This window comes from Megalops cyprinoides, chromosome 18, assembly GCF_013368585.1.
Source record: "Megalops cyprinoides isolate fMegCyp1 chromosome 18, fMegCyp1.pri, whole genome shotgun sequence".
Lineage (NCBI taxonomy): Eukaryota > Metazoa > Chordata > Actinopteri > Elopiformes > Megalopidae > Megalops > Megalops cyprinoides.
The window spans coordinates 10516834-10538434 of NC_050600.1; the positions used below are offsets into that span (position 1 = coordinate 10516834).

At 40.9% G+C, this 21601-nt stretch overlaps 1 protein-coding gene across 1 annotated transcript; it reads right to left on the minus strand.

Annotated features, from left to right (window-relative positions):
- Positions 1 to 1064: 1064 nt before the first annotated feature.
- Positions 1065 to 21000, minus strand: LOC118793303 (protein transport protein Sec24D-like). Its single transcript, XM_036551425.1, has 23 exons — positions 20907 to 21000; positions 19813 to 20018; positions 19322 to 19424; positions 19091 to 19236; positions 16993 to 17268; positions 16015 to 16136; positions 15628 to 15739; positions 15348 to 15475; positions 14139 to 14277; positions 13283 to 13398; positions 11517 to 11641; positions 8564 to 8755; positions 7898 to 7991; positions 6831 to 6947; positions 6528 to 6698; positions 5130 to 5226; positions 4553 to 4698; positions 4330 to 4468; positions 3639 to 3757; positions 2589 to 2768; positions 2179 to 2370; positions 1926 to 2015; positions 1065 to 1205 (listed from the first exon to the last, which is right to left on the minus strand). The coding sequence occupies exons 2-23, from the start codon at positions 19961 to 19963 to the stop codon at positions 1065 to 1067; spliced, it is 3096 nt and encodes a 1031-aa protein (XP_036407318.1). The 5' UTR covers positions 19964 to 20018; positions 20907 to 21000.
- Between the last annotated feature and the right edge of the window lie 601 nt (positions 21001 to 21601).

Genomic DNA, 21601 nt, shown 5'->3' on the forward strand with positions numbered 1-21601 from the left:
TATTGAACTGGTGATCTAAGATCGTACATGTAATGTGATCACTGGATATCTGGGGATCTATCAGCCATGAAAATTATTGTCTACATAATATCACAGCAATATTATTCTGTTCTTTAGAGCTTTTAAGTATTATAGCTGCTCTCATTGCTTTTGGAGGCCAGAAAAAATCCCCAGATACAACATGAGGTACTGGCTCTGTTCTGCTAATGATGAACAGCATCTACAGAGATAGCAGGCAAAAAGGTCATGTTATATATTAAATTAAGTGAAAATAAAAGTTCTACAGTGACTAGATAATTGTTGGAATAAGCTGAATGTTTTTCCCTGTTAAAATGTTAGGAAAACATCTAGTAAGCACAATATGTTTCTGACTATTTGAAATATGCATATTTCCTTTTGTCTTTCTGAATATTCCATCCACCTAAATAAAAGGACCACAAAGGGTGAAAACAGAATTCCACTTATATTCAGCCCTCTCTGATGTTGTAAGCTATTAATTTAATAGCCATAGCAACAGCTTCCATCTACAAAGAAGGCTGGCAAAATAATGTATTATTTTATCAATGCTCTTATCCAATGAGACATATGGCACAAATAACATTGTATACTGTATAATGAATGTCTGTTCTACTGTGTCAGTCTCTTAAGAGAGAAAATACAGAAGCAGACATTCTTTGCAAACAGGTGTTTCCTGTGCTCTGTTTCTGGTAATGTACAATGATGCTATCTGCATCCTGTCATTATAAAAAAACAAATTCTAGAAATGTCAAGCCCATCTACTTTTCAAAGGATGCTCCAAAAAACCATTATTATGACACTCATTCTCAGTTGTTACCTCAATGATATACACTAAGATATGCAATGGAACAGTCATATGAGTATAATGTTAAGCATGAACACATGAAAGTAAATCATAAGTTGACATATGCTTTGTACAGAACAAAGCCTAGAAAGGAATGAGAGCCCCAGAACCATAAACCAGAGATGAAGCTTTGCTCACAAGGGGGCGCTAGAAAGGCTGTGAGGCGATCTGTGGGCCACGGGGTCCGCAGGTCCAACAACTCTTAGGTGAGCAGTTGCCGGATCTCTCTGTGGACGTAGCATAGGAAGTCCATGTAGGACGCTCCTCCGTGAACGCCCTTGTCTTCCACCAGGTGCTGACGGAACAGAGTCTCTGTCCTGTCTTTCTGCTTCACCACCAGGAGCTGTTAAACAAGAGTGAACTGTGACCTGACGAAAACCTCCATGGTGGAAAATGCTGTTTGACTTCACTGTTAAGTTACGCTGTCAGTTGGGAGCAATACAACATTGCTTGTCTATATTAATTTTATTTGCAATTTATTTCACTGCCCAGCACCTGTGGAAACCTATGAAAGAAAGCACCTGTAGAATTCAGTTTGCCTCAGTCAGCTGAAATACTGACTTCTTGCTGGATAATGTAACATTCACATCAGTTTTTTGTATAAAAAAAGAACTGCTTTTTTAGCTGACAGGGACTGGGTGAGCAGTGGTTTTTAACTGAGATAATACAAGTTGATATTGTAACAAATATAAAATATGTTCTTCAAAAGCATCAGTTTAATGGCATTTAAATTACTGATATACACACTGAACACTGACTTATTTGAACATAGACAGATTTTTGTGTTTTACGAGTGTTTTACATTGTCTATCTGATTTCTGTGCAGTCAGATCAGGGGCTATTAAAAAACTGTGTTAAAAAAAAGTGTTCACTATGGCTGACACTTATGACATGAATTTTTAAAAATATCTGTACATTTTCTGTAATAGATTTCTTGGTAGTTCTATACAGCACATGAATGTATTGTATTCTTCATGATTTATTTTGTCTCTTCTTATCATGTCTCAGAGTCTGTTTAAGTGTACTCGTATTATTATAACAGCAAAGAGGCCTTTATAATCACCTTCATGAAGTAAGGCCTCTGACCAGCAATGTGTTCTATAATGGAATGGAGCTTCTTAGAGTGGGCGTTGTCCAGCTTCGGTAAAGAGATCTGCAACATAGTCCCAGGTATACAGTAACCAATAGGCATGTAAAATCAAAAAAAAAGATCATCAAATGTTGATGATTACTTCTTTCAGAGACAACTATATAAGAAACTAGTAGAGCAACAAGTGTGCAAACATATGAGCTCCCCCCAGGGGGCGCCATCTCACCACTTCAGTGCTGACATGGGCGAAGGAGGGCACATTGAAGATGCTCTGGATGAGGTCGGGGGGGCAGGCCTGGCCCAGCCACAGGAAAAGGTGCCGCCCGTTCTCCAGCAGGAAGAGCCCCCCGTCGGACAGGCGCTCCTCAGAGCAGCGCACAGGCGCCGGCACTGCCTCACTGCCCACATCCATGCTGTGCTGCACGAGGAGAGAGAGTCAGAGAGAGAGAGAGAGATGCTGACAGGGACTGGGTGAGCAGGTGCCATTACACTCACACAACAAGCACGCATTCCTGAAGTCACTGCACGGAACATAACGCGACATCCAAATCAACAGATTCTTTTACGTTTGACCCCTACATTTGATCGGAGAGTCCAGAATCAGGTGCCATGTGAAAGTGAATGTGGTGAGCTTACCAGCGGGATGAGGCGGGGGTAGAAGAGGGCCTGGGTCTCCTCCACGCCCATGCCTGCCACCATCAGCCGGTGGAAGGCCCTGTCGTCCGTGGAGAGCTCCACACTGCCCACCAGCGCTGGGCTCTTCATCAGGCTGTTCAAGTACACTGGGAACACCTTCATGGCATCTGGCAGGATCAGCTATAGGACAGACAGACGGGGTGCTGTGACAGTGCATGCACCATACCCAACAAGGCTATTGACCCCTGGTGTCAGCTAGTATGTACGTGTGTATTGGTGAGTTATTCATTTTTCGCTGGTATCTCTCCCCGTAATTCATATTCATAATGACCACACTCTACTCATTCCAGAATAAAGCCTTAGTCCATCATGAAATGTTTTGAATAACTGGCTTGATTACAGTTTTATACACAGCGACTCAAATGTGAAATGCACATTTCCCCGTCCCCAAACACCTCTAAAATCATTTTGACCTCTAGAGTCATTTGGTATAGGACTTATTTTTCTGATATGACAGCAAACAAAAGCCAAAATGTACTTCTCTCCATATAATTCTCTGTCAGAGAATTAACATAATGATATTTCTTGACATTCCTTCAAAGATATGCACTATTGTATGTATATGAACACAAATAGTGACAAGCTGCTGAGACTGACTTTGAGGTCTGACCTCATAAGGTCACGGCAGATTAAAATAAGAGTAGACACTGAAGGATCCTGATCTCATAAAAGGAGACACGGCAGCCTTAAAACCATGCGCTATTAAATCAAGGAGATAACCCAACACACTGAAATTAACCTCTGGACTGCAACCAGCCTGCAACTGCCTTTTAGCTGGGAACCAAGGTTAAGCAAAGGTGAAATGCTATTACACTGTGACAGATGTTGGTCTCTGTCTCAATGTTCCTACATTTCATTTACTAAAGAGAGTCAGACCAGAACGCTTAGAATGACCTAAGGGCAAGCTTTTTAGCTCCCAAAATGTGTGAGATGTTCCCCAGGGCAGACTGGTCTCCTACTGGAAGCAGGTAAACACGAAAGAGCGCTGACCTGGCTGACAGCAGAAGGACTGGCACAGTGCTTCCTGTAGCAGGCCAGCATGTGGGCTGCCTGTTTGACCAAAACCTCCCTCACAGTCTTCAGGGGCTGGTTTAGCATGGTGTGGTACGCTAGGAATACAGAACAGTTTACACAGAAGTCAGCAGTACTCTGATGTACAGTGCAGTACAGTACAGAGATCAGCACCACTCTAATGTACACTACTGTACAGTACAGAGATCAGCAGCACTGTAATGTACAGTACAGAGATCAGCAGCATTCTAATGTACACTACAGTACAGTACAGAGATCAGTAGCATTGTAATGTACAGTGCAGAACAGAGGTCAGCAGCACTCTAATGTACAGTACAAGGATCAGCAGCATTCTAATGTACACTACAGTACAGTACAGAGATCAGTAGCATTGTAATGTACAGTACAGTACAGAGATCAGCTGCAGACTAATGTACAGTACAGAGATCAGCAGCATTCTAATGTACACTACAGTACAGTAGAGATCAGTAGCATTGTAATGTACAGTACAGAGATCAGCAGCACTCTAATGTACAGTACAGTACAGAGATCAGCTGCAGGCTAATGTACACTACACAACAGACACTAGCAGCACTCTAATGTACAACACATAGATCCACAATAAAAACTCCAAAAAAATGGAGTTAAATTCCTCTGAGTTTCGAATTACCTGACTTGGCGAAGAAGTTGATGAGTGCATCCGTCTCGCAGCTCTTGTACAAGTCAGGTAGCTGGGAGCTGCAGCTGAGGCCGAGATTGAGGATACGAATTCGTCTTTGGCCGCTGATGGTGGTGTACAGCAGAGCACACTGGAAAAGAAACGGACAGCACACAGTGAGGCGGGACGGTCAGGCCTACGCTGACAGAGAGAAGGAGAGGAACAGGAATCGCACCTGTATTAAGGCCCCGGGGTCTTCGCTGAGCGTGTCGTCATGCTTGAACTCCACTGTCAAGGCTTTGTTGCAGTCCACGGCAGCCATCTCCACATCGGTGGTGTTGTTCATGTATATAGCCCCATAGAAGTCTGTGGCCCTGAATCCTGCAAACACATGCAAGCATATAGACTCTGAAACAGGCCCTCTTCTCCCCCCCTATTGCTGACAATATTTTATTTTACATTTACATTTACATATATAACCATGTATCAGTACATACAGTATTATATAAAAAATACCCACTGCTCTATGGTCATTCCTGGGTGTGTAATGACAACACTACTACATCAGCAATAATACCAGCACTATACCAGCAATACTGTGTATATCCAGTAATTGTGCATAAAATGTAACACAAAAACTGAAAAAAGACAAGTTACAATCACATTTCAAAATGATTTTTAAATACCCAGATGGTTAGTGCATGTGCACTGTGTACTGCACAGCTGGAATACCTATGAAACTCACCGCAGTGTGTTGGGTCGACTGTGTATTCCAAGAAATAAAGGGGGATGACGCTAGCATGGCTCCTTACCTGTGCTGGTCCGCACTCGCATGATGGCATCAAATCCAATGGGCTTCTCCACATCTTTTCTCAGGTCACTCAGGAAATGGTCCCCATCCACCTGAACCTGAAACAGAGACAGAAAGAGCATTCTGAGTTCCAGTGTCTTCTAAGAAACTGAATCTGATGCAGATAAAAGAAAAATGAGGTGATGAGGTAGATATGTGAATTTTTAAGACACATCCCTGGGAAAAAATACTTTCAAGTAAACAATCTGCAATGTTTTCTGAGCATGATAATCACAGAATTTCTATCAATTAGAGATATCTGACAATCACTCATGAACATCACTTACTTTAGTAAAAAAAGTAAGACTGCTTCCTTTTGTAATTATTTTCAATCTATCGTGGGCAGACAAATTAATGCTGAGGTTAAACTCCATGAGCTTATTACATTTTTCTCAAGATGAGTTGGTGGCCATCTTGGAAAATCATCACAATACCCTTATGCAGTACATGCAATCTGCAATGGCTGTATAGCAAAAAAGTTTCTTTTGGTAAAAGCTGGAGAATGTCATGCTCACTTTATTAAATGCACAATACATTGCCTTGTCTGCTGGGCTAATAAAACAGAATACAATAATTCCTGGGGGTTTTCCAAGAGTGACAACACAGAGAACAGGAATTTCCAAGATTTTCCAAAACACAGCTGCCTCCAGAAGAGGACAGGAATAGTCTGATGCTGTAACCTTTTAAACATGTTTTAAAACTTTTACCAGTAAAGCACCAGGTGTTTACCAGTACCTGACCATTTAGAGAGACTTGAACTATAAGCAACAGATTATGATTCTGTTCTCCATCCACCCCTCATTTAGCTGGCCTAAATCTAAACACTAATAGCCATGCATATCAGAAGCTTTCTTTTGCACACATTACCATTAGTAAAATCTCTGAATAATGTGCTACAATTAGATTTAATCAGCTGAAAGGACAGCATGCTCTACAACAGTGGTTTTCTACTCAAGTCAGGAGGACACACCAAGTTTTTATCCAATTAAGTGCAAGTAATTAGTTTTGATTAGGAGCTAGCAGTGATTGAGACATTAATTGAATACTGTCAAAGAGCCTGTTGAAACTGTCAAAGAGGTCAGACCTCCTACAAGTGCTTGGCATAATAAGGGGGCTTAATAAATAAGATTGAATACATATTTCTATTTTTATTAACACATGCATACCTTCAAACACATTTATTTAACAAGGGGTTTAAGTAGACATCTGTTAAAAACCTAAATCCAGATTAGCAGTCAATTAAATGTTAAATCACACTAATTGACAGAAGTTTGAGTGAAATCCAGCATAAACAGCAGGTACCCAGGACCAGGACTGGTAAGCTACTTTTCAGTACTGTACAGAAAAGAAGATGGTGTACCTGAAAGTTGTTGTATTTGTAGACTGAGCCTCCGGTGTGCAGTGGAACTTCCCCCAAAGTGGCCACATCCACGTATTGGTTGGGAAAGAGGAAGAGGTCCACACAGCAGCTGTTGGAGACACACTCCTTGGACAGCTGCTCGTATATCCTCTTCTGAGGCTGAAAGAGAGTCTGGCCACAAGAGCCAAACAAGCAATGAAAACTGACTCCCCCCCGAGGATATGCATTACAGTTCAATCATATGTGAGGGCTAACAACGTGAGGATGTGTCTGTTGCAAGAGGGCTGGTCAGGACAGATTCACCTTCTCTTTGTCTGTGTTGACCAGCTTCCTGTCGTCGCGGTTCTTCAGTTTCCCAGGAGCCTCAGAAGTGGGTATGGAGGAGTGGAAGATGAACAGCTTTCCACTGCAATCTGCAGCCTGCAGAGAGGACAGCAGTGGATGATGATGTGAACAGCAACTCTAAATGTGCTATTTACGAGACACTGATACTGGCATCATTGAAGATTCATTATAAGCAGATGATCTGACTGACGTATTTGGATACAGATACTGTTTCTTAAATAAAAGAAAATAAAAAAATAAAAGGTCTACTCAAATCATAGACCTAAAACTGCACAATAAGATTCCCTACAACATAAATACAACAGGAAACTTTCTTCGTTACATTATAGTCATTTAGCAGATGCTCTTATCCAAAGTGACTTACACACAGTAGGTTACAATTTTATGAAATAATACAGATGGATATTTACTGAGGGAATTGTGGGTTAAATAATGTGCCCTAAGCTGTGCATAGGCCAAGTTTAATGCAGAGGTTATTTTGTGAATTTCATATCTTTCTTGTGGCTTTGTCCAGCATTAAACTGAATGTAAAAGTAGTTTTTTGTTGGCTGAATTGAGCAAAAATGTTCATTATCTATTTACATAAAAATTATACTGGCTTATTAACATACTGGTAAAAATGATGTTGAATCAGAGAAAAAAAAAACAAAAAAGCATGATACAAAAGTATCCCTTTTCTAAACAGAGGAATTTGTGGAATCTGAAAAGGTCACAGGCTAGGGATGCCAGAAATTCCTCCATCCTAATAAGCCATGTCCTTGTGGTTTTCGAGAGTAAGTCTGAAGGGAAATGCTCAAGACAAGCAAATAAATAGATTTTCACTTAAAACACAGCAAAGCAAGACCTGAAACGTGCTATTTCCTAAATGGATCTTTGGACAAAAACGGTGCACAAGCCTAATACTGCCCTAGAGCTTTTTTAATCAGGTAGACAAGATTGCATTTAAAATTCCCACTGCAATGGGTGCTAAGTGCTTGTGGAATGATTTCTCATTTCTCACTGAGGGGAAACCCCACACTACTGACCTTCAGTGCCTCCATGCCTGCCTGGATGACTGGGGCAAAGACGGTCTCACTCTCATTGGTGTCCGCAAACATATCTGGAATCTGGTCCAGCAGACTGGGGGGTACAGGGAAAGAGAACCCTAATATCATAACTGTCTATTACAACATGACTCTTTATCTTATAGTTTCATTTACGATAACTTTGAGACATTCACATCCGAATAGGTAACAGTTAAAGGGATTTTGTAAATTTGCAGGTGGAAACTCAAGTCATTTGAGAATTTACCCAAAATGTCCAATGTTAAAAAAAAATACCTCGAGAATCTTGTACACTTGGCAAAGATTTGTGTGGAAACATTTACTCATACTTGATAGGTACAATGAAAATGTTTAAAAATAAACCGTTACTTATGAGAGGAGTATGAGAAAGTGGGAAGAAAGACAGGCATGTTTATTGTTTCTCTCCAAATTATTTCTAGTTCATAATTATTTAACCCGTGCTTGTCAACATTATTACCACCACATCATTAGATGAATTCCACTGTTGTACTAATTACTCACACAGTTTAAGTGAATCAGAAATTGTCTGGAGCTTTCAAGTAAATGATTGAAATACTTTTCTTCTCAGTGTTGAATTCTGGCGTGTGTATAATATTTGGTTTACTCAGAATTGCAGAGAGAACACACTTGTTAATGACCGATCGGGACTCCTGAAAGTTGACCAGGAAGCCGTCCAGTAGAGGCACAAACATCTCGGCCACGTCGGAGACCACCATCATCTGTGGCTGGGCCAGGGTGCTCTTCACGTTGTAGAAGTGCAGGATCTTGTTGTAAGTGACGAAACCCACACGGATCGCGGAGCTCTCAGCCCCCTCCTCTCTGGAAGGGATGGTAATATTATATTACATCACATTATATCATTGGTATTTAGCAGACACTCCTATCCAGAGCAGCTTACATTTACGGTTACAGTTTTCAGTTTCTTTTTTACAATTTACAATTTTTTACAATTTACCATTTATGGATAATATTGTGGATATTTACTGAGGCAAGGGTTAAGCACCTTGCCCAAGGGTACAGCAGCAGTGCCCCAGAGGGAAATGGAACCAGCAACCTTTCTGTCACAAGTCCTGCTCCTTAACCACTATGCTACACTGCTGCCCCATAACCCAGGCATGGGAAATGCATTATTCTGAGGGCCTGTGTAAACAAAGGATGTAATAGGTTCCTCAGAGCAATCGGGCTTTTCAGAAAACAAACACACTGTGATGCACCCAGCTTTTAGCCAACAAGCACTAATTAGAGAGCCATTAGCAGCACATTGCTGACAAGCTTACGAAAACATCCACAGATGGGGAGAGTAACAATATAAAGTCCTTAAATGGCACTGCATAGCCACAGGGCAGGGAAAGAACACCAGAGAGCTATAGAGCCCTTGATTTACATTTCATTTTCTCACAGCACACGCTCCTATCCAGAGTGACATACAAGATCTGAGCACATATTAAATGTTACATTTACAGCCGGGAGACTATCTTATCCAGAATGACGTAGAAGATGCGAATACGTTTAACGTTACATTGACATTGTTTATATCCAGCAGATGCTTTCGTCCAGGGCGATTCCGAAAGTCAAGCACAAAGTGCATCTGATGAATCCTTCTCTGCTCTTCAGCGCATTGAGTGAGGTGAGTTCAAAAGGACACCACCAGGCGTCATTTCCAGAGAACAATACCAAATCTAAATTTAAATCAGAGCTCATATGCTTCTGATTAATAGAGCTAGCTCAGACATCATGAGACTGGTTTGGAATCACTTGCTTCCACACGGCCAACACAAACAATGTTCTACATCACTATCCATACAACTTGAACAGTAATTCATCTTAGACTTGTGAAATTAAACTGACTTTGTGAACAATCAGTATCTGGGTCCCACATTTGAATACACAGCAGTATCTTTAATGTGTCCAACTGTTGCTGCTTTAGTTAAAAATTATGCTGCGAAGTACAGCCAACACCACTACTGTTAGGACAAAGGAAAAAAACAGAAAGACATAAGCCAAAACCCTTTCAAACTGGATGTCATAGAGGCCTATGTATTGGCCATCCATTCTCAAATTAGTAAACCTATCTGAAAACACAATACCAGCATGACAAATTGGCAAAGCATTCTCAACAGGCATATAGCTATGCCTGTAATTGCCATCTCTCCTTCTCAGTTTCTGATGATTTATAGAAAACCCAGTTAGGATTTTCCCTGTGTTCTGTTGCTCAGTTTGAATCATCACACCACAGACTGCAGTCTTCACATAAATGACACCAAGCAGATTTAGCAAGTCATGATGCCAGATCAAGCAAAAAAAGAGAGAAGACAGTTTTACGGCATGTCCTCAGCGCTGAGCGGCAATGAAATATTCACAGTTTATTATAAAGAAAATAGTACGTGGGCTTAGGGTGTATTAGAACCACCTGTTTTGCCTTAGGGGGCCTTATGAAAGGTCAGCTTCTTCAAAAGCAGTACAAATCTTTTTAAAAGGCTGAGGGTCGAATGTGTTCTGTGTTAGTTTACCTAAAAAAGTTCTATTTGGTACTGGGCACTTTTCTGAAGTTTCTTCCCTCTTGTTAATTTACCTTTTACAGATGTAGTTAAACATTACCTGAAGTCCTCTAAATAATTATATAATATACTATACTAGAATATATGTTTCTCTGTAGAATATCAACATCTGACATCTCAGCATCCCACACAGGCAAATACTGAGCCCATCTGTTTTGACAGGGGGGAGCACTACAAAAATCCATATTTGGCGTACTGCCTTCAGTAGTCTTTAGTTAACATACATATGGTAAACATTCTTCTGTTCTGCAACTATTGTTCTCCACGCTCCAGCTTGGCTCAGAAAAGGATATTGCCAACATGCAGCATGCTGAGCTGGCATATAATTGCGTTTCTCAAGGCCTCTCCCCTGAACCAAGTTACCCAACCATTCCTTTAAAAAACCAACAACAGGGTGCTGAAAACCATAGCTCATAAACCTCAAACAATCATTCACACTGACTCAGTGTGCTCATTAGTGAAACAATAACATTACTCATGCCACCGCTGACACTAGACTTCCTAGCAGTGCTTTCCACATTGGACACGGCTCATCTTAAATTACGGTACATGCTGAGGGTCCACCGGGGTTGATGTGCAGTCAGTCAATGTGAAGGACTGAAGGCAGCAAGTACTGAAAACTACTGTCCAACAGCATCAGCAACAGATAAACCTTTTCTGCAGTAAAGACCACTAAGTTCAAGCAAACTGTTTTGCATATTGTATACATTTAATGGAACTGCTCATTTTGGTTGAAGGTTTGGTCTTGTAATGTGTAAAAAGACTACTGCAAGAGGAGAGGATTCAGGTAAGTAGTTTCTATAGTAATGAACTGATATGGCAAAGCACCTCATTACCTTTTGGTTTCCCAATACATTTTTCCCATTTTAGGGGACATCAGTATATATTGGGTCCCACTTTACTAAACATTCCATATGTGCATTGAACCCTCATGCTGAAGTGATGTTCAGTGCCAATTAGCAGTAAGAGTCAATCAGAATAATGTTGTGGTGAAGGTCATATGCTAGGATGTGGTAGTGTACCTGGGCAGTTTATCCAGCAGCGTCTTCAGCTCCTCACACAGCAGTTTGACCAGTCCGCTCTTGATGTTTGAGTAGGACACATCAATCATGAAGATAAATGCTGGTGGGCTGGGCGGCTTGTTGTTCTGATAAAATCACACAGAAACAAACATCATCATTACGGTTTTCTGGAATATGTGTGACCTGCATTTTGGACACATGAGAGACTGAAAAAGGATATGTTGCCCACTCTGTATACCCTTACTGTTCTTAAACTGCAAAGCGTAATTTACGGAAATTAAGAAGGGAAAAGGGAAAAGATAATGTTCTGGAATGTTCACTGGCTTTTGAATTTTTTCAGTCAATATGCATTTTCTTTTCAGTAATTTAATTTGGAAATGCAGGGCTATTGGCAAATTAAACAAGATAGTAAGCACTGTTATTGCAAGTTCCTTGCAATCCTACACTTAACTCTAAAACACTGCTTCTAATCTAAATGGCCTGTTTTATAACACATACCACAGTTTACAATATCCTTTGTTTTTGAAAGGAAACCTTGGCTAGGAGAGGTCAAGCATAAATGTAAACCTTAGATGAGAACTGAAATTCAGTAAAGGGAAATCCTACAATTATGACCATAAATATGAAGTTTGCTCCATCCACTTGAAATAGATCAAAGACTCAACAATGTGACTTAAAGCTGAAAATCTATGGCACACTATACAACATCCAGACACCATTTTATCATGAAGGCCTCTCCTATTCCTCTACGGCAAAACTGTTTCTTTTCTTTTCTTTTTCTTCTACTACCCATTATTTTCCTTCCCCATTGTTCTCTCCTGCCTTCATTTGATGTTTTTGGCTTTTTCTTTGCATAAAATCTGGAAAAAATAATAAAGCTAGGGCACATTATTCATTATTCAGAAAATAAATCACAATGCAGCAACATTGTTTTGTTTCCAAAGTAACCATGCTTGACTAAAATCACCTAAGGTTTTGTTTAAAGTACATTGCAACCAGATTCTCAAGTATTAATAAACAGACTTGAGACCATGCATCACCTAAGCAATGAGGCATGGCAGCTTGCCTTCTCAGCTGAAACACTGGAAAAAAAGGCCACATAGCAGGAAAAAAAAAACAAATACGAAAAACAGCAAGCTAACACTTTTCATGGGGGTCCTGATAAAACGAACACATTTATACATTGCATACCTCCACCACAGGTGCTTAGAAATGCTTACGTTTTGTGCTAGATACTCTATTTTAATTATGTAAAAAATGCAATATGACTGCCAAGACCCAGACTTCATACTGGTGCATGCTGCAACCTGCTGACCCCATTCAGGGAAATGGTAAGCTTTGATGCCTTCGGCCTTAAAATTTCATTTACAAACTCAAGGAAGGCCTACAGTTCTTACAGTCCAACAGAGCCTACATTCCAGCTGCAGGAAAAGACATCTTCAACTGTTCTATTTTTAAATGTCATGCATTAAGTGTCATGTCATGCACACAGTTTTATGTAACGCTGATGACCATGACAGCACTGACATGCAAAAGTAAATAATTTGCAGAACACTCTTTGCAATAATAATATTGCTAAGATTACTAACACAAACATTAGACAACTAACTGTAATAACAACGTAAGCAACAACAATTATCGTTTTTATTTTTATTTTGACTATTATTATTATTATTAGTAGTAGTTGTAGTAATGATAGTGTCCAAAAAAATGAAATGAGGCACACAACAAAAACAATAAGTTCACTAAGTCACACGAGTGCTCACCTTGCAGTAGTCCAGAGTGGCTATGAATTCATAGGATCCCAATGACAGCTCTGGTCTCTCGTAGAAGTCCACCCTCCGCCCCATATGATCCAGATGCTGGAAATAAAAGGCTGGCACTGCCAGTAAAAAAGACAATATATTTCACACATTTAACAACACAGAAAAATAACTTAATATGTTATTAAGATGCCCTGCTATCATTCTCTGCAAGCATAGGTGCTCATACAAATTTAGGCAGACTAACACTAGTTCCAAAGTTTCCAAAATACAAGGTGTATATTAGAACATAAGGGGTGAAAAGCAGCATTGTCCTAATTTTATTATCTGGAAGCCAACATCAACACTTTGTTGCAACAGGTCTACATTTGTGAACAAAATTGTCAGTACAAATATGCGGGTTATGTGTTAGGCTCTATTCACTAAAGAAACAACATAAACTCAAACAATGTAACTCAGGCATGCTTTCCCACAGACTTAGCATTTTTATTGCAAATTTACTGACCCCCTAATCTAAGTGAAATGTCATTAAATCATTATTAGAGCCACCAATTCATTCAATATATAGTAACAAAAATAGACAGTGAGAAGAATCACCCAGTCTTCACAACTACAGCAAATGCTCAGCTGTATGGGGCTATAAATATATTCCATATCCTGGAAATGTGCATTTCATCTACTTTCTTTTTCACTGTGTGCTTGCCCTTGTAATAAGGTACAAAATTAAAACCTCACACAAACTTTCTGCTCAGATAAGATTTTTGCCATTTGGGTTGAGTGATTAAATATTTTTAAAAGACTGAGGTGTGTCGGGGGGGGGCGAGTTTGGTTGCTGTGGTTTCTTTTTTGAGGAACTGACCTTCATTGACACAGCTGCAGAAGCCACACTGGTAGCGCCGCCCCCCGTCAATGAACTGCATGAAGGGACACATGTAGGCCTTGCAGCGATTGCATCGCAGAGGACCTGTCTCACCATGGTTCACCAAGTAGAGGGGAGTCTACAGGTACAAACGCACACAGTACAGAGGGTCTTGCAGCCATACAAGCGAACGCCAAACCTGAATAACCTTCGGCGTTTCAACAGCAAATAATAACATGACCAAACCTGGGGTATCAAACTTTGCCTGACAGAAAGCAGACTACCTAGCTTCTATAAACAACTGTCCCTTTTGTATACATGTGTAACAACATTTTCACAAGAGCCCTGAGATGAGATTAGAGGAACACCTGACAGTTTGTTGAGTTTTACACAGAGAATAAACAATGTTTCACAGCTATAAAACTACACATAGGAATGTAGTTAAATGAACAGCCTTAGAGAATTTCACACAATCCAGTGAGTTTATTATTACTTGGACACTACTTCCTCCTTGATGAAAAAAACAGATTTCTGTAGTTACAGGAAAGTAGATGCTCAATATTCTATGAATTTATGCAAGAAAGATCTCAAATTTTATTTCAAACCTGTTCCTAAACTATGCAGATACAGCACCAAGGTTCAATCCATAATGACTAGAATATGTACAATAGAGCCACATGACTTCATCAAGGTAATGCGCTCCACGAAATCAAAGGTCAATATCAGGCAGAATTCATAAGGCACAGTCTGATGAATATGTCTTTCTACAGAAGTCACAACAAACTATCATGTAGATGTTCTACCACAGAGGGACAGGCTTGTCTTAGCCTGGCTCTGACTGACACAGCTTTCTCTTAATCCTTTCATCTTCTCTGTTACCTCCAGATCTGCCATTTGCCAGATTGCCTTCTAGGAGTCAGGGCATACTAACATTGCCTTAAAAGGGCCACCAGTACTGCTCACCATTTTTATGAGAGGAGGAGAATTTCGTGGGAAGATTGCTGACCCACACAAGATTAATGGACTGCCATACATTTAAGGACTTCATAAAAATACATGCATTCTGCGAACAGTTACATTTCAAAGTAAATACAGATGAAATGTGTTAAGGTAGTTACAATTCCATGTAATGATGTGTTTTCTGGAGATATGGTTTCTTCTGTCACTAATGCACATAAAGACATATAAAGGTCTAACATGACTACATACCTCATTTTTGGGGATGGTGGCAAAGGGAGTGATGATGGCTGCCAGGGGCACTTGGCATTGCTTGGCCAAATCAGCTGTGCAGGGGAAAGTGTATGCTGTGCACCGCATGAACCGAGGGCTGGCATGGCCTGGCAACGGCAGAGTAATGAATGCAGTTACAAACGTATTCTCAATGTCACTGTGTTCCATACTGACATGAGAGCTGTTGATGTAATACAATATAATGATCTGTGCATGCTACTGAATTTCCTTGATGAATTTTCCATTTGGATTCAGTTACCTTGATCCTGAACCACGAAGTCAGTGGTGACCAGTGGAGGGACTTGACCCCTGAGGTTGGTTGTGTAAACTTGACCTCCACGTCTGGCCCTGTCATCCTCAATCACTTGCGTCTGAAGTAGAGAAATCATTGAAATTAAAATGAACCTGCTAAGAAGCTGATTTTCAAGTTCAAGTCACTCGTAACAACACAGAGACCTGAAATGATCTTTATGCTGAGGATGCAGCATAAAGATCAGGCGTCAGAATGGTAAACCACATCGAAACATTCCAGAAACCAAACATTAAACGCTCAATACAGCTGTAGTCTACAAATGCTAGGAGCACTAAAATGCAGCATGGTGCTGAATGACCTTGAGATGCTGAAACAGCCAGACCCCGAACTCACTGTACTGGGAATGGAGTCGGGGTCCAACTTCTTCTGTGGTGGCCCAGCCATTTGGGCGGGCCCACCTGGAAAGGCTCCAGGGAAACCAGGCTGAGGTGCTGCCATTGGTCCTCCATACGGGCCTGCCAGCAGAGAGCACATAGTTCAGTGTCACAACAGGTAGCGTAGCTAAGCAACCTCTTCAATTCACACACTCGAAGACACAAACATTGCAGCACACCCTGCTGCTCTCCCTCTAAAAGGTGCTTGTTTGCACTGCTATGATTATATTGGAAAGTGTCGCCAGAGACAGCTCTAACAAACTGCTGTCTTCTTTACTAATGCCAGATCATTAAACTAAGGGATGAATTACATGTGTAACACTGTGCCACATATTCATAAAGTGAGATGACACAGAATGGAAAGTCCACCTTTGATGTTTTCAACTCAACACTTTTTTTTTCCAAATTTCCAAAGATAGCTCATGGAAATACTCTCACTCCATGCAAAATGCATAGTCCAAATAAATAAAGTGTTCAACTTCAATGACCTGTGTGTTTTTGCACAAGAAATAGCTACAGTCCCTGAAACATCTCATTATCATCATACTAAATGCAGCAAGATAAAGTTCAAAAAGATGATAAGAAACCACTAAAAAAGCAGGTGATATAACTTTACATTTTTAGCACACAACTGCTTAAACAGAAGTCTCAAATTATCAGCAATGATGTATTTATTGACTGTTTTGTAAGACTGGGAAAAGGCCATTAAGATAACACATGACCATTTCATGCAACTGTTGCAAGTGGATTGGCCCAGCATTGAATACTGACTGTTGAATATCCAAGAGAATATGCATTCATTTAAACAATAGAGGCCTGAGATATGCAATGATTTGCTTCAGTATGCATGAATGCATGTAAAGGAATGTTCCAATAAACACAGACAAATATAAATGGACTGTACTTCTAAGGAAAAAGATAACCCATCAGTCAGCACCTTGTTGTTGTGGAAAACCATGTGGTCCAGGTGGTCCAGAAGGCTGCTGGAATCCACCACTGCTGGGAGGGGGTGGGCTGGAGAGGGAACTGGACATTCCCATTGGTGGACCTGTAGCCGTGGCACCCATGGCTGGGCCAGCAGCCATTGTAGGGGAGGCCATCTGGGGAGTGGGAGGGCCCATGGAACCATGGCCCATAGTTGGGGGTGGAGACTGGAAAGATGGTTGTGGAGCAGAGCTAGACGGTGACTGAGGACTCTGCATTGGGCCGGGGCCTTGAGAGAAAGAATAAGGAATGTTCAGAAATGGACCTCCATATATATTACTAGAATGACACAGCAACTTAAAATTTATTTCTTCTGAAGAGCTCTGGGCAGGATGAATTAAAGCTAATATTGGCACTGCGAACCACTGCTCTAGACCATTACTCGACTGCATGTTCCGCATGCTCACTTGGGTGCAATATGTTTACCTAAAGGGTACCTCAGCTAGTAAAATATATACTTTTGATAGCTTCCTTTTTCACAACTCACAGATGAGCAAAATATTTTTATCTGGAAAGTAAATTACAATACAAAGTGAAAAAACAATGACTGACTGACCACAATAAGGTAACCACCATGACCATCAGAAACTGAACTCGCTACCCTGCAACATAAACAATATCCTGTATGTACAGGGCAATACATCGAGCATGCTAGCTCACACAAACCGTAATACACTAGGAACCCATTAAAGCCATGCTTTTGTTTCAGAACAGCAAAAAAAGGGTTAACTAGCAATGGGCAGAAATCCACTTATGCTTTTAATGTTGCTCACAGATCTTTGCCCAAATTTACTCTTAACCTCCTTCTCACTGACAATGTCCACATCATCGATCTACTGTCTCCGTAACACCGCTTTAAGAAGACTTGTGCTGATATGAGCTCAGAGAATCAGGAATATAGCTACCATTTAACCACTAAGGCCCACCAGCATTGGATAAGTAACAGATGCTCTAATGTAACTTTGATTGAGGAAATAAAACAAATGAGCAATAACTAGCAAGCTAAGTCATAATGTTCACATAACCTGGCTAACTAGTTAGCTTAATGGGGCTGTGCTGTACTTCGATTGTTGAGACCTTTACAAATTCACCAATCACCAAATTTAATAACAAAAAAAACTGTTGGCGTAGAATTAAGTAGCACATCCATTTTGCTAAAAGTCAAAGTTAAGGACAAATGTTTATTGAATCCAGGGAGTTGACTTAGGTGGGTCTAGTGACATGCAGGATATCATCTGCATTTCAGAGGATTAGATAATAATAGCTCTGTACACTTCCAATCAAATAACAAAGAGAGGTAAACAGCAATGTTCCCAGGCATATTCTAACCTGTAATTACAAAGCAGTTGAGATAGTCGCACATACAATGTTAACCACTGAAACAAAACCGTATCTTGCACAGGCTGGACACCTGTACAGGGTGGATCTTGTACCAGAGAAATGTAGGAAATAAATGTCATATGACAGGCTAATTGACCTTATTTATTAATTTATTATTAACTATCTTAATAATATAAAGCCATAGCTGTTTGGTAGGCTGTGATTTCAGCCTTTTGTTTTCTCCATTTCTCATGTCATTGAATGATCTGTATGCTTCTTCTGGGGAATCATATTCATGTAATATGGTACCAAACATTTGCTCCAACATGTTCATATTACAGTGGGAGACTATAAAGCATCTGGGAGTTTCCCTTTGGTTTAGAGAGCGATCTGTCAACAGTCTATCAAGCTCATGACGAGGAGACATAGGCTGCATATCTTCTCTCACTGTGGCAGCTCATGGTCCTTAACTAAACATTTCATTCGCAGTACTTACAGTTCAAGCTCAAACATGTCCTGACCTCACACAATAGGAGACTCACGCTATTGCTGTTACAGCGCTCAGCATAAATGATATCTCCCTTCTTGGCTATTCATATTGCTGGTGAGTACACCCAACCCAGGCCAGAGCTTCCTAATCACATCAGGGAATAGCACATTGCTTTTGGGAAAGACCAGAGGATTAGCATGCCATTACCAATGAGACACATAAGGTGTGAGAATGAGCCTACCATATCCACCGAGCTGCACGGCACCCAGCTGGGTGGTGAGCTGGTCTGCTGGAGCTGAGGCTGGAGAAGGAGGGCTGTGGTAAGGAGACTGAGGAGGCTGCCCGTATGGAGACATGGGGGGAGCGGAGACTGCTGGGGGAGGGAACCTGGAGGAGCAATTAGGAGTCAGATTTGGGGGAAAACAACACAGCTCAGCATATGAAATATTTAAAAGAGATGAAGAGATCTTACCTCTGAGGGGGAGGGCCGTTTTGCTGACCTCCAGGGCTGAACTGGGTGGAGCCTGGCAGCGGGGGCACACCAGACGAAGAGGACACAGGTGACTTGAGAACACCTGAAATCAAAAACACTTTCCAGTCACAAGACCTTTCTAAGCTCAGAATGGAAAAAAATACAGTTGCAATCAGTGGAATTCTATAATTGTGGGAGTTTTTGCATTAATTATTTCATACTCATTTCATATTTTACATCCACCAAGACTACAAATCGTACTCAGCACAAATCTGTTCTATTGTGCTGAAAGTTGCTCTGGATAAGAGCATCTGCTAAATGCATGTAATGTAATATAATGTAATGTAATGTAATGTAACGTGTTTACGTATGTGAAACTGCACTTTGTGACTCTGTTAGCCTATTACTATTTACATTCCACAATATACTGTTTGTTTGGTTGAGGACAGCAAAACTTAGACCTACAGTCAGGCAAAAGGCTGTATGCTTACCTGGTGCTGCAGCAGGGAAGAGCTGTGGGGGGGCCCCATAGTGTCCATACAGGGGCTGGGAGGGGACACCCCCATAGCCAGGGGGATAACCCCCCATTCCTGCCTGGGCCTGAGAGTAGGGAGGCGTGGCAACGTAACCCTGATGACTCATTGTTTCTGTTTACTGTTAAGCTCTTCTCATTCCAAATCGGTGGTATTCAAACAACCTGCCAACATCAAGATGGCAATAAATGTTTTCAAGGAGACCAACATACAAAATAAAATGTCGACAGAGAGTTATTGGACTGTGCCAATAATATTTCAAATATTTTACCAATATTTTCAAACTTTTAATCCCCACAACACAATGCACTTCCATGTTCCTACAAGGTAGATATTTCTGAAACAACTATAGTTTAAAATGAATCTTAATTCTAAACCTTAACTACTGGCTATTCAAAAGGGATGCCGATACACTGTGAGCTTTCGGTTCATTGGCTACGACTGGAAAGAAATGTTCCATTTGATTTACTTTTGCTTTTCTCAAGATTTCAGTTCCACATGACGCTCGTAGGATAACCTGCGTCCAGATGCCCGAACACCACCCACTGCTGGCTTTTTTAGGGCCCCATCTGATATACTGAAACGTAGCACTCCAGTTACCAGTACGTACTTTTAAAATTAGTGGTACTCAGAGCAAATAACCACTCGATTGTTCAACATTTAAGAAACGTCCGTCTGCAAATAATTTGAAAGAACACCCTGTTCAAGAACTACAGGCTATCTTTTGCCACGTCAAAGACCGTCATGATTGGCTTCGCAATACGAAGCATCATACAAGAACTCCAAGAATTGCATCAGTATCTAGTTCTCATTTAAACAATGTGCTACTGTATGTCACGATATTCATACAAGCAGAGATCAGTGAACCCACAACTCGGAAGAGCACGCTGTTTTTACCGATACGCTGTTGCTGTTAGAACGGAAATCAACACACAGGAGGTAATAAGTTTGATAATCCACTGAATCATTATAACACACCAATATTATGTTCAAGGGCGTACATGCTGATGCAAAATATGTTTTTTTAAGATTTATCGGATTATGTTATTTACCTGAGTGGTTGGCAGAATCAGCTGAACGCGTTGCTATGCGAATCCCTTAGGTAAATGTGCGTGTATGAGCGAAGTGCCACGTCAAACTCCACCAGCACCGGTTCCTACATCCTCGCTCTTCGCTCTTGCTTCTGCGCATGCGCGGAATAGTGGGAATTCCTAACACGTCAGCATTGCGAACGCAGCATCACGCAGCACAAACATGTACCACTGCGAAGGAGCGTTGCAGCTGGCTCTCCGATGCCAGCAATGCGCTGATCGCAGCGACTACTGGTGTTGCACATCGGTGATCTCTGATTGATGGCTGTAAAAGCGTTAACAGAGCGAGGAAATACATTGAGCGGAGCTAAAAAGTGCGTAATGCTGCAAGCTAAGGAGCAGCTTAAAGTAGAATATAAAGAAGACGTGTCTATCAAAAGTATGACCGCCTTACAAAACAAATGATCTCATTTGTTACCTCAATGTGCAGTTACTTTTGCAAACTTAGTAACCTGAGGGAATGATTTCAGATCTCTGTCAGGATCATTGCTGGTCTAATGTGTCCAATTTATCTCTGAACTCTGTTATTTGTACCATTAAATATACTACATATATTCTTCTTAAATATAGACAATGCTAGAAAGTCATGTAGCGGACTGGTTGGACAGCTGGACTCACAACCAGAAGGTTACGAGTTTGAGTCAAGGTTGGGACAG